Below are 13,678 nucleotides of genomic sequence, written 5' to 3'. Positions count from 1 at the left end.
GTCACTTTTTAAGTGCTCAGTAGCCACATGTCTAATGACTATCGAATTAGGCACCACAAATATAGAACATATTATAACTTATTGCTAAAAAGTTTCATTAGATATGTCTTGTAACACCACTCTCTCCTTTTACTCCTGGTCACAAAGCTAACTCTTCCTCTGTCTGGCTCTTAAAACACAAGCATTGTCTGAGCTTGCATCCTCAGCTATCTCCTCACTATGCGTATTCTTTTTTTATGAATTTGATATCATTTTTTTCTTGTACCTTAAACTGTCACTTCAATGTAAATATCTCCCAGATCTGGCTCTCTTTTAGATCCAGTTCAGCTTTTTCAGCTACTTGCTGGACAGCTTTGTCTAATACATTCTGTCTCCCAACCACTACTAATTTCACACGCCACAAATATAATTATTTTATTCTTTCCAAATTCTCTCCTCCTATCATCTCTAGTATGTCGTTTATCTATTTGCTGAGGCTTGAATTCCTGAAGTTATGTTTAACTCTTTCCTCCCCATTATCCACTATATCTAATGAATCAATTGCCTGTTTCCTCTCATTCCTGGCTACATGTATGTCCTTGTGTTGGTTGCCTTACTTTTAATCATGCCTTTGTCTGTGTGTTTGCATAGTCTAAAATGATCATTCCCTGTGGACTCTCAATTTCCAGATTTAAAAGCTATTTAAAGCCAAGTAAAATATCATCTCCATAACGTCATTCCAGAGTTGACAAGTCAGAATTTATCTCCTTTTCTATGGGATCTTCTGTTAACATTTATCCTGTCTACCTTCTATTAGTTGAATGTCTTCTCCTCCACTAAATAATGAAATAATGATGACCAAAGAGCAAATTTATCTTTGATCACCCAATAATACCTGACAGTGAATTGTGTTTAGAAGGTGCCAAAAAAAAATTGTTTTGGTGAATGGAATTGTGACTTCAGTTGGTGAATTAATGAATGAATGAATAAGAATATAAAACTCATTATGTAAATTAATCATAAAAGTGTATGAAGACATTTCAATAGCTTACTAATAGAATATGTGAAATATTTGGTATGAAGATACCATTATCAAAGATTTATTTGCATAGGTGCATTATTTAAATATTACTTGTAAGCAAAACAGTTGTATATAATTTTATACATAAAATGTTTTATATTATTTATACAAGTATAATATATATACTAAAAAGAGACAAATGAACATTTATAGCATTTATAATTATAAAGTTCCATGAAATATGATTGTATATATAGCATTAGAGATATCAACTATTTCTCTTCACTCTCTATGTATTTAATATTAATGACATATACTGTTCTTATGAACATATGTAATACACAGTTGATGAGAAGTATCACTTATATTAAGTACTATGACCCCCAGGTGCTTAAAACTTGTTGGCAAAGTATGGAGTATCACTGGTAACATATAGGACAGAAAATTTCTATGTATTCTCCTCAGTTTATCAATTGCATCATTGTTTCACAGAAAAGATAACTGATTATAATTCTGTGTGGGTGTGTAGCTCATCTGTGGGAGACTATTTCTGTGCAGACTTTTCTAAGAAAATGATCAAAATTGAAGAAACAGTCCTCATTTTTATGAATATTGTCTTATTAGGAATTTGGTGCATTCGAATGTACATCACATAGTTTGTAGAAGCATTTTATGGAAAAGGGTAAAGAAGAAATGCAAGTGTTATTTTGCATGTACAGTAAAATACAAAGTGAGCTACTGAAGAGAATTCCTGGGAGTATATAGTGGCATAGCTCTAAATCCAATTTTAAAAAATCTAAATTTAATCCTAACCTAAAAATAACTAGAACATCAGAAGTGTGCCTTTCCATAGCATGAATAAGTTCATAAAATGTAGATTTCTCCATATTTAGTGCTATTTTCTTTTTAAAACTTGGTGTATGACCTTTTGGGAAAAGATTTTGCCCTAAATAGTAATATAACCCACACTTAAGAAGCAAATATTTTAAATCACATTTTGATGGAAATAATTTACTAATAAGATGAATCTCCAAAAGTACCTAAGGCTATTTAAATATTTAGCATGATAAAATAAAACGAACTTTATAAAATTGTACCTTCGCTAAACAAAACATAATCATTTAGTTTCTATTCTTTTCCCTAATATAAAGTAGCAGGTTAATATGTACTTTCTGTTGTTCTGTTTTGTTGTTTTTATTACCCTGTGTCCTGCTCTTTATGAAAGCCTTTGGCTTTCAATAATGAACAGACCAATATGGCTGACAAAAGGTAGAGATACACGTAAGAAAAGCAGTTATTCAAAGGAGTAAGTTATTTAAAGAGAGAAGTTTACTAGAAGGGGAAAAAAACAATCAATAAATTGGGGGAATGTATAACTGAAACATATAGCTCTGAGGAGCTGAAAACTGTTTAGAGCCAGGAGATACTATTTTTGAATCCGTATACTCTTTTATGGAGTATATTCTTTTATTGATCATTTTGGATTTGATTTGGTTTGACATTCTTCTATCACACAATACCCTATAAAATAAATTAAGTGTTTCTCAAAATATGATCTTTATCAAAATTATCTTGGAGGCCCTCACTGTGAATCTAAATCCGTATTTCTGGGGATAAACCTGGGAATCTGCATTTAACCCACTCCCCAAGTGATTCTTACATGGAAAAGGGTAAAGTGTTATTTTGCATGTACAGTAAATACATATAAATATATATACACATATACAGAACTAGAATCTGAAAATTACTGCAGTAGCTTAACTGTATTTGAGAGTAGTTCCATTGTTTTTGTAGTAATGCCTCTTTTTTTTGCCTAAAGATATATTTTCCAAGACCCATCGAAAGCCACCTTTCCTGATTTTTTTATAAAAGACAATTAGTTGCTTCCTTCCTGTTCCCCTAGCCCCATGATCCTGCCTTTATTTTAGTAATTGCGGGTGTCCCAAAGTCTTAGTGCAAATTTAAGTTTTAATAACTTCACGTGTATAAATATGCTAAAAACATCATTTGAAAATTAAATTATTTCAATTTCTTTTATCATTTAGTTTTGTTTATTTCGAATAGTAAGTTTTTAATTTTAATATCTGTATGTGACCACTATTTAGACCAATGGAAAAACTCAGCCACTTCAATCACTTTATGTATCTCTCTTAGACTTTGTCTTGTAGAGTCATGTCAAAATTGTCAAATATGCATCAGTACTTCATTTTTTCAATAATCGTAAGGCTGGGATTACAAATGTAGTCTTTTAGTCACTGAGGAACAGCAACTAATGAAAGTTTTTTACAAGATTTGAAATTTGACTTGAGCAATATATAGTACAACACAGTGCTCATGGTGAATTTTAATAAGAAATATATTAATATTTTAAAAATTTAAATAACTGACCTTTCACATGTTGTTTTGTATAATTTTGTGGCATTCATACTTCTAAAGTTACTGAAACTTAAAACTGCGTGATGACCTTGGAATTCTATGTATTTTAACTTTGTGTGAAAGAATGCCTATCACCTTAAACTGCTTCTCTAAGTCAGGGGCCATGTTTTATTCATCTTTGTATCCCTAGCACAGTTGATTAATATTCGTTGAATCAAGAGGAAAAGTCTATCTGTTATACATTGTCCAATAGTTTAATACGGTCAATATTATTAAACTATTACTAAATATATCTGGATGTATTTAGTGTATTTAAAATTTAACATCAGACATTAATATGTTTAATAATACTTACTGTTTCCATCCATTGTGGTTATTACCCTTTTAGATGCTCAAATTATTCCATCTGTGGCCTACTGACATAATCCTCATAGTCTTTAATAGCTTCTTTTTATCTTGTGTCACAGTATAATCCAAGCCCATCTTGTACATTTCCTATCCCAGATCTGGAATCAACCATTTTCCAAGGAGGCCTGGGAAATGGCTTTTGAAAACCACTAACTGTGGAGAGTTCATTTATTATTAGGTTGGTCATTGCTTCAGTGAGCAGAGCTAAGAAAAGTATACATATAAGACATCAAGTGACTCTGGGGTTTTTACTTCTTATATAAGTATCTGCTTTCTCCCATGTTTAAATTGCTTATCAGTGACACCAAGGGTAATATAGTGACAGCACACACACACACACACATATATCTCATCACATAATTATTCAGTTGCTTTATCCTATAAAACACGACAGAATAGCAGCACTACTACCAACAAGCAATATAATTGCTGAACATAGTGTAAGATTTTGTTTAACAGTTCCTTTTTGTTACACTGGGAATGTGCAAGAAAAGTATTATATTTTAAAGAGACTTGAAGTAGTTACTCTCTGTGTGATTATTATATCACTAGCAGGATATACATTTAGATCATATTTACTTTTTTCCTTGAGGAGAATCCCTTTGACGTTTGAACATTTAATCATTTTCTCTGATTCTAGGAAGATAGGTAAATAATGAAACTTGCATCCATTACAGCTGAAGCAAGCCGTAGAGACATCACAGGGAAACTGGGCAACTTCCCAGCTTTTTCCAAATCGTCTCTTCCTAGTGTAATTGTATTTGAAGTGAATTTTACAAAATTGAACTCTTCCAAATTCAGATGAGAGTACAAACGCACTTTCCAAATATAAATGATTTATCTACACTTTGGCTCCTCTGTACACATAATTCATACTTAATTATTAAGAATTGATTTCATTTAAGTATATAGATGTAAATATGACTATATTTGTAACAAACTTCTCCTTTGGCACAGGAGCCCTTCATAATGGCAGGCTGAATTAAGTATTTCTATTCGTTTGTGAAATGAATCAGACCTAAATTTAATGTTAAAAATTCTGCCCCTGATAAGAATATGTGTTTCTTCTGACAGGTATTGTGGTAAAATGGCATTATCAAAAACTATGTCGAACAAGATTTCTTTTTGTTAAAATTAAATTCAGAGAAAAAAAATGCAAATGACTATCATTCCTTGAAATATGTAGTACTGTGGAATATGGATTTTTTTCCAAAATTAGATAGCCAAATAATAATTAGGTAACTTTATATTTTGGAATAAAGGTAATTAGTTTAAATTTTTTTAAATAATGATGCAGAACAACAATAATTCATAGTTAAAATGTATTTATCACTTACTGTATGCTAGATAGCATGTGAAGCCATTTATCTCATTTTTTCCCTTTAATCCTCATGACACCCTTACTGGCTTTCTAGTAATATCATGCCCATTTTATAGATTCCTTGAGAAAACTAAGCCATAGAAGCACAAAGTTTCTAAGCAGAGATCACTTTGCTGTATTACAGCTCATTGTAAGTCTAGCAATTGCAGGTAAAAAGACAGTGATAATTTCTTAAAATTTTTTTAATAATTTCAGGAACTCAAATTTAGGCAAGAAATATAAACATGGTATTTATTAGTAGCATGTATCAATTTTAAATACATAATATAAAGTATACTTAATAGCTTGCAATAGTTGAAAAATGTTTTTAAAATTTTTATATTACTATTGAAATAAATATTAGTGTTTTTCTTAATGTTCCAGTCTATAATAAATTAGTATTTTAAATGTTGGAAATACTTCAACAAAAATACATTTATCACATGTGAAAGTAGATAGAAAATAGCATGCTAAGTGAAATAAGTCAGATGGAAAAAAGTCAAGAACTATATGATTTCATTCATATGTGGAATATAAAACAGAAAGCAAGAAATGAACAAACAAGACAAACAAACAAAATATTCGTAGGCACAGACAACTGTTTGGTGGTTACCAGAGGGAAAGGGGGTTTGGGGTAAGTAGATAAGGGTAGAGGGGGTCAAATATATAGTGATAGGAGACTTGACTTTGGGTGGTGAACACATAATGTAATATACAGATAAAGCATTATAGAATTGTATACTCGAAACCTATATAATCTTGTTAACCAATGTCACCCCAATAAATTTAATAATATTTTTAAGAAAGAAAATAGAGCTTTTCTTATATTTGCTTTTACATGTATTTAATTTGCATTATCTTTTATTACATGCATTTAAAATTAGTAAAATTTGCAAATACATTAAAGCAAAAATAAAAATATCCTTGTAACTATCAGAACTAACTACTGTGACTATTTTGGTGTATAACATTCCAGGTTTTTTTTCCATTCTTATTGCGGCTTTTGCTCTTGAGTTGTCAAGACTTTTTCAAATTGTAGTACAGTTTCTAAGAAGGTATTTTAAAAAGGAATGCGTGATGTTAAAAAACTAATCTTTTTTTTTTCAGGATTGTACTGTATATGAAACAGAGAATAAAATTCTTCATGTGGTAAGTATATTTGGATTTATTTTTACCTTCATTAGAAAATATATCTTTGTTTAACTAGTAATTAAATAAAAAGCTATAACCTATAAAAATGTGAACCCTGTATATTTCATAGGAAAAGTACAAAAGAATCAAAACATAACAGGTTATATTAGTTATAACTATTCTATTGTATCTTAATAGAAAAATAATATAGTATTTTAAGATTGTAGGATGTAGCAAGGTTGAAATATAATAAAATAAAGAATCTAGAGAAAAGAGAATTTGAAATCAGAATTCTTCACTCTTCATCTGTGACAGTAGGTCAAAGAAAAGTGTTTGGTTGTGCATGACAGGTAATTCACTTCTATCATTTAGATGAAATACCTCATAAAATAATCAAATTGCCTTTGTTCCTATTCTGTACTCACCAAGCAACCTTCCAAATTTTAATTTGGAAATACTCGTTGAATCTATTAATGACTTTATATATATTATATAACTAGAAATGGGATATGAGTGTATTATACTTTGTAGAAAGGAATCTTCTTTATTTTTAATGACCATTTGGCTGCTTCTCTTTGTAAATCCATTTCTTGGTTGATGCTCATCTGTCCTAATAACTTCTTTACCTCTATATGAAATGAGTGAGAACATAAATAACATTGAAGAAGTTTAGACATGAATACAGTATATTTACTTTACCAATTTTGCATTCTAGCTAGTGGCAATTTAAAGATCCTCCCTGGTGATGATCAAGACAGTGGATGGCATTAACCAATCAATTCAGCTCAGAAAGCAATTGTATTTTCATTGTGTTCTCAGTTCACTTCCCTCCCTGGCCTTTTTATGCAAAGATGGCCCATCCTTTACTAGAAGGTTGTATACTTTTGTGTTACTTTCCTCACAGTAAGAATTATTTTTTTTAAATAATAAAATATTATATTATACCACTGGTATATGGTGCTGGAATACTTTCTTTAAAATAATGTTTTCAAAAAAAGTATCCTTCCGGATTTCCTGTAGTGTAGAAGAAATCACTTTGAGTCTAAAAAACTGTGTCTGAATCCTAGTTCTACCACTTTCTATCTCAGTGACCTTAGTCAAGTGATTTAACTTTTTTTTGAAATTTTGATCTTTTTTAAGGTAAATTTTAATAATTTTATTTTTTTACTTTTTATTGAGATATAATTGACATGCAACATTATATTAGTTTCAGGTGTACAACATAATGATTCAATATTTGTAAGAGACTTTGCTCTTAATATGTAAAATGAAGGTATTAATATCTTCTAAGTACAATTGTTTATAGTTCTTTGCAGCATTTATTTGGTTTTTTAATGTCCTTTTTCTTTTTTATATGTACTAGGAAATTAAAAGTCTGTGTTTTGATATAACTTCTTTAGAATCAATTTGTGAGTTAATTGGAATGTTCTCCTTATTTCTATGATACTTGAATATGTATACTCATACAATTAAGTAGAGATTACAGTAGCTTGAGATATGCACTAGAATATCATCTGAGCCTCAGCTGTCTCAGCCCAGACCCAGTCCCTATATCTTTATTTTATCTGGAGGGCAGGGAAGACAATTGTCAAGAGGAAGGAGAACTTACCACGGGCAATACAAGCATCAAAGTGCTCTTCAACACCTGGGCAAGCTGAGATAGCTCAGGACAGTTGTGAGGTGTGTCTTTTTCTGAAATAGATCTCTATTTATGGATGAGTAAAGAAAGAGAATGGGAAAAGAGCAGAGGAAATATCCTCTAATATAGTAGAAGAAAATCCTTCCTTATAAAGTAAGTTTATTAATAACATCTGTTTAATGTTCTCAATAGGAATCAAAAGAACATTGTTTGTATTAAAATAGAATACCATACTATAAATAAGGTAAGGCCACTGTAAACTGAGTGTAAAATGAATGAGGAAAACAGTCTGTAACAATAAGAACATGAAAATAAAAATGAAACCATGCCAAAAGCAGTAAAAAGGAGACTGGATATTGCAGAAAATTGAAACCATGAGATACAAGGTAAACTTAAATGACAGGCAGATATTTAGTAAATTAATAAAAACAAAAAGTAAAGAGAAGATAATGGCTATAGAGGAAAGCTTAAGTTTAACCCACCTTCAACTAATTGTTATTTTCTGAGGAAGAAAGCAATAGGAAACAAAGATAGAATCATTTAGGAATGGAAATTGGAAAATTTGGAGCACTCAATAAAGTCAGAAAATTTATTGGAAAGAATAATTTTAAGATATTTTCTGGTAACACTTTACAGATTCTGTGGCAAGAAACAACTCTATATTCATTCGACCAGTGGGAAGAGAGAGATGAGAGCTTTTGACTTGAAAGAAACAAAAACTAGATTGTATTCAGATGTCTACTCTGAAATTATAACCGCCAGAAGACAGTGAAGCAAACTCCAAAAAAATCTTTGAAGAAAAGTAGTGACCAAAAATGTTTATATCTAACTAAATTATTCATGCATGAAAGTAACAAAAAGATATTTTTAGATCAGTAAAGTCATTAAATTACCTTTTAGGAAAATATAGTTGAATAAGTTCACCAAATAAATGAAGTAAAAATTGAATTCCAGAATAGGAAAGTTATGGTAGCAAAGGACTGGAGGTTAACAAAAGAATCAGATGAGATGGTGTCTTAGTTCATTCACGCTGCTTTGACAAAAATACCATAAACTGGGTGGCTTAAAAATGAACATTTCTCACAGTTCTGGAGGCTGGGCAATCGAAGATAAGGGTGCCAGCATATTTGGTGTCTAGTGAGGGCCTATTTTCTAGTGAGGGTCCTCAAATGATAGAAGGAACTAGGGAGCTCTGTGGGGTTTCTTTTAGAAAGACACTAATACAGTTCAAGAGAGCTCCACCCTCATGACCTAATCACTTCTCAAAGGCTCCACTGTTAAATACATCATACTAGGATTAGGTTTCAGCATATGAATATGGCACAGTGAGGGGGGCACAAACATTGAGTCTGTAACAGATGGTGAGGAATAGAAAAATATGAGGGTTAGCTAGTATTTTTTAAAAGAGAATCATTCATGATAAATCAAAAAGCTAATGCACATTTCATTAGATTTATATCTTTTTGAAAGAGATAAACCCTGCATCTGTAAATTAAATCACAAAGACTACCATTGCTTTCCAGTGGCAATTATCCTCAGAAACCAAGAAATTCCTGTAAAAGAGTAATGAAATACAAACACACAGACAATAACACACACTAAAAATATCTAAATGCTGGTGAGAGTCTGATGAAATTATAATGGACCTACCTCACTGCTAGGCATATACATTCATAAAACCTTTTTAAGTCTTAGGCAATTTCAAGGCTCAAAAACATTATTACTAACATTTATGTAGTATTCGCAATATTCATCAAGCACTATTTTAAGTGCTCTATATGAACTTACACATTGGGTCCTTTATAACAACTTTATGAGTTAAGTATTATTACTATATCGCCACTTTACAGCTGAGGAAACTGAATCATAGAGGTTAGGTGACTTTCCCAAAGTGACACAGTTGGAAAGAATTTAAGAATTTAAGATAATACCTTGAGGATCCTGTCTAAAAATAAATTCTAAGATACAATAACATTTTCCATAGAAAGTACTTTTAGCAGCTAATGTAATAATGAAAAATAAGAAATACCGTTATGCTTCCGTAAACTATGGTACATTCACAGGATGAAATATTTACTATTCATAGTTACTATTTGAAATTATATTTGCGAATATATAATTTATGGATAAATTATATTTATAAATATGCCTAAAATATTTATTTGCTAATGTTAAAGGAAGGATTCTAAATGATAATCTTAAGTAAAAAACAGATTAAAACCATTATAAACACAGAATAAAGCATTATTGAAATTTGAAAAAGGAAATATTCTATATTAATATTTATTGCATTAGCTTGGTAAGATAATTTCTGATTTTTGTTTCAAATATCTTCCCAATTTTCTCGTTTGCACTGCTTCGATAATGAAAAAAATTTTTTAAGTATATATCTATTTTATTATATTTATAATCCTGATGACTTTTAATGGATAATTTTATGGTTCACATAGTGAAATAGTCAGAAGTGATTTGAACAATCCTTAGCTAGATTTCCTTTTTGCTTTTCTTATCTTAAAAAAATGTTTATGCTTAAAATTAGAAAGTAGTAGACTCTAAAGACCCAAAAAATGGATAAAAAGAGGGTTGGTTAGACAGAGATGTCTTTCAGTATGAAATGTGAGAATGAAAAAAGGAGATTGGACAGTTTGGTTTTCCTTGAAATTTGCCATTAAATATATTGGAACAGATGGCAGAATGTAACCATAAAGGACAAAAGGAAATTCAGATAATCAATGTACTATATATCTGAGTGATTGTTGACTAATGATACATAGTAATATATTTCACCTCTGTCGATTTGATATTTCCCTCTCAGGCTTTGTCTCTGATTGCATTTTCTCTGGCATGTGGAGTCCATCTGTTTTTGCTCTGAACAGATCCTTGTTTTATATAGTAAATCAGTTGTAGGAAATCTGGAGTTCTCTTCAGTTCTGTACCCTATCTCCTCACTCCCACTTTTCACTACAGTCTTTGCATCAGGAGAGAGAAACACTTTTGAGAAGCCATTTCAGACCTCATGCTTTTAGCAGACTTACTCTGCTTGTCATAGCCCCACTGCTCTCGTTGGTGAACCTGGAACACTTGTCCACTTTGATAAACTCACAGAGATCCCAGGCCAAGTATGACCATTATGATACATTATTTAAATCAGATTGTACTGAGCTCAAGTAAACCTTTTACACTAATCAACAGTTCGGTCTTGTATATGGCACTTGCTATGTGCTAGCGGTTTACTCCCGTTTTTATAACAATAATGGGAGGAATAAATACAGTGAAAGCCTATTTTATTATTTTAGTGTTACCTTTTAGTTGTTTACTACTTTGGAGTTTACAGGGCATTCTCATGAATGCTCCTCTTCTTTCTTTTTTCTCTCCAAGCTTTTTTATTTTTTACTTATTTAGGTTTGATCATGAATTAAGCTTATTTCAGCACATTAATTGTTTGTTTTATTTCATAAACATTCTATGTAATTTTTTTCTTTTCTTTAAATATATGAGTTCTTTACTCCTAAACTTCATCTGGGCTGAGATTATTGTGCCTTCTCTGCTATCTAAACTAGAAATGGCTAAAACTGCACAGAACCAATAGTTAGGTCTAAGAGAAAAAGCCTAGAAGAGAAAATTAAGAGCTCATTTTAGACTTTGCCACACCATCTATTTATGTAAGCATAGCTTTCCTCTCCTGATTGCCCAAAACCTTGAAGATACAAGTACTAGAATAACAGCATGCCCCATAACAAAATAAAAATGATTATATTAGTATTATATCTTTAGAGATTTTTTTAAAAAAACAGTGGTACTCTAATGATGTCACAAAAATAATTTTGGTCTTCAGAAGGTCCCTGATGCTTTGTCAATTCTAGCTAGACTTCTCTTAAACCTGTGATCTTGGACCATTGCGTTGAATATTTTTGTATGGTTGACGTTTTGGTTGTAACTGCAGATATTTGAACATACAAATTATGGTCGATCTCATTAAAACATGCATTCTAATACTGAGTTTTATAGATGGAAAGCATCAAGATGCTTCTTTACTTTTACAGTTGATGTGACCCTTCTGTCTCGGCCCCGTCCCTGTCTTTGTGGTCAGCCTAAAGGAGGATACTAATACTTACTGAAATAGGCTTTGATTCCTTGTGTTGTATTAGATTATCTTCAGATTTTGATGCTTTGTGATTAATTGCCTTATAAATTATTTTAACCGTAAATTAACTTCTCCACAACCAATGTCCCATGCAAGAAAGAAGAAATCCAGATAGAATATGATGAAAGTAGAAAATGTTTGTCTTTTCTGGGACCAAAAAAACAAAGCATGTATATATATTAAAGGAAATGTGGCCACAAAGAATTGAATTGAATTGAAATAATCTGTTTTTAGTGTTTCTTACTATGATTTGAATAGACAGGATGTAAGTCAGTATATTTATATTGGTGTTCTTGCTAACATTACATTTGCTGAACACATTATGCATTGGAAAATGCTTTCATATTCAGACTAACTCTGACCGTACAATCCTTATTCTCAAAGAGTATTTGTTTTTCTTGGGAAGTCAGAGGCAGAGTAATGTAGTAGAAAGAGCACCAATTTAAGAGTTAAAAAGATTTGGTGTCCCGACCCCATTCTGGCACTTACTAGCTGTGAGCAAACTAAATTAGCCTCTCTGATTAAGTTGGAAGATTGCAGCATCTGTGGTTTCTAAGGTTTAAATGCCATGATTCTTTGGTAACTGACTCACAAATCAGTAGAAAACAGTGTAGCCACATAAATTGAAGGACTATTTTCATCTGAGACCATTCTTTATGTGATCAAAGACATTATGGACTTTTTTAAAACTACAATTATAGTCACTGTAAATGTAAAGAGTTCTTCAAAGTAATTAAAGTCATCTGGAGACAAATCACACAGAAACTTAAACAAATAATTATTAAACTATGATAGAAGAGTACCTACACAGATGTAAGGAAACTCTAAAGCATGCCCTAGGATTGGGCTTGGGCGTTGGGGGCGGTGGGAGGTACCTAAGGAAGGACCGTGTATAGGAAGACACCCTACCCCAGGCTGAGGGTCAGAGATCATTGGAGCTGTAGGGTTGCAGCTTCACTGGGTTGACTAAGCTGTAGCTGGTCCACAGTTGCCAGGCAAGCAAGAAACAACCTTTCAAGATGCAGGCAAGTGATGCTGGTGGGAGGGCTGACAGAGCAATTGGGGAGCAGCTATGAGTATGAGGCCAAGAGAGCCACAGGATGGTGGTCACTGAGCCCAGGCTGAGGCTGCGAGATCACTGAAGGACTCCATGGTCTGGGCACCACTGGATGCCCCACACACATACATCACTGATGGACCATGCAGCAGGAGCAAGAAGCAAAACGCAGCACAAAGGAACCTGGAGAAGCCTCTTTTCCCCCTGTGATGTCCCTCCAGCGCCCTCTACTGACAAAAACTTAACATTGTGCTCACTATAAAGTGAAATGCTTACAGAGTCCTGTCCATTATGACAGAGCAAGCAGTGAAGGGTGAATTTGGAGCTGAGAGCCAATAAATTCATAACTGACACATTGTGATAAGCTCTTTTCTCCAGTAAACCACATGTGGCAACTTTGAATTTCTCAACAGTAAATGAGCACATTGCTCCCAGTCTCTGCTTTTTATTCCCTATTTGCCCACATACTATCTATCTATCTATCTATCTATCTATCTATCTATCTATCTATCTATCTATCTATATGTAGTGCCTGGATTTCCCAGAAGCTCATCCAGTTCTAA

At 32.1% G+C, this 13,678-nt stretch overlaps 1 protein-coding gene across 6 annotated transcripts in view; it reads left to right on the top strand.

Annotated features, from left to right (window-relative positions):
* CNKSR2 (connector enhancer of kinase suppressor of Ras 2) overlaps nt 1–13,678 on the top strand; it is a 265,996-nt gene that overhangs the window by 105,670 nt on the left and 146,648 nt on the right. For all 6 annotated transcript variants that reach the window (XM_006911616.2, XM_006911617.2, XM_025046618.1 and 3 more), the window contains exon 5: nt 6,252–6,293. In XM_006911616.2, the coding sequence (XP_006911678.1) occupies nt 6,252–6,293 (42 nt within the window). The remainder of the gene's footprint in view (nt 1–6,251; nt 6,294–13,678) is intronic.

The sequence above is a fragment of the Pteropus alecto genome, unplaced genomic scaffold, assembly GCF_000325575.1.
Source record: "Pteropus alecto unplaced genomic scaffold, ASM32557v1 scaffold23, whole genome shotgun sequence".
Lineage (NCBI taxonomy): Eukaryota > Metazoa > Chordata > Mammalia > Chiroptera > Pteropodidae > Pteropus > Pteropus alecto.
Note: the sequence above shows the minus strand (reverse complement) of the source record. Positions and strands in the feature narration are given on the sequence as shown.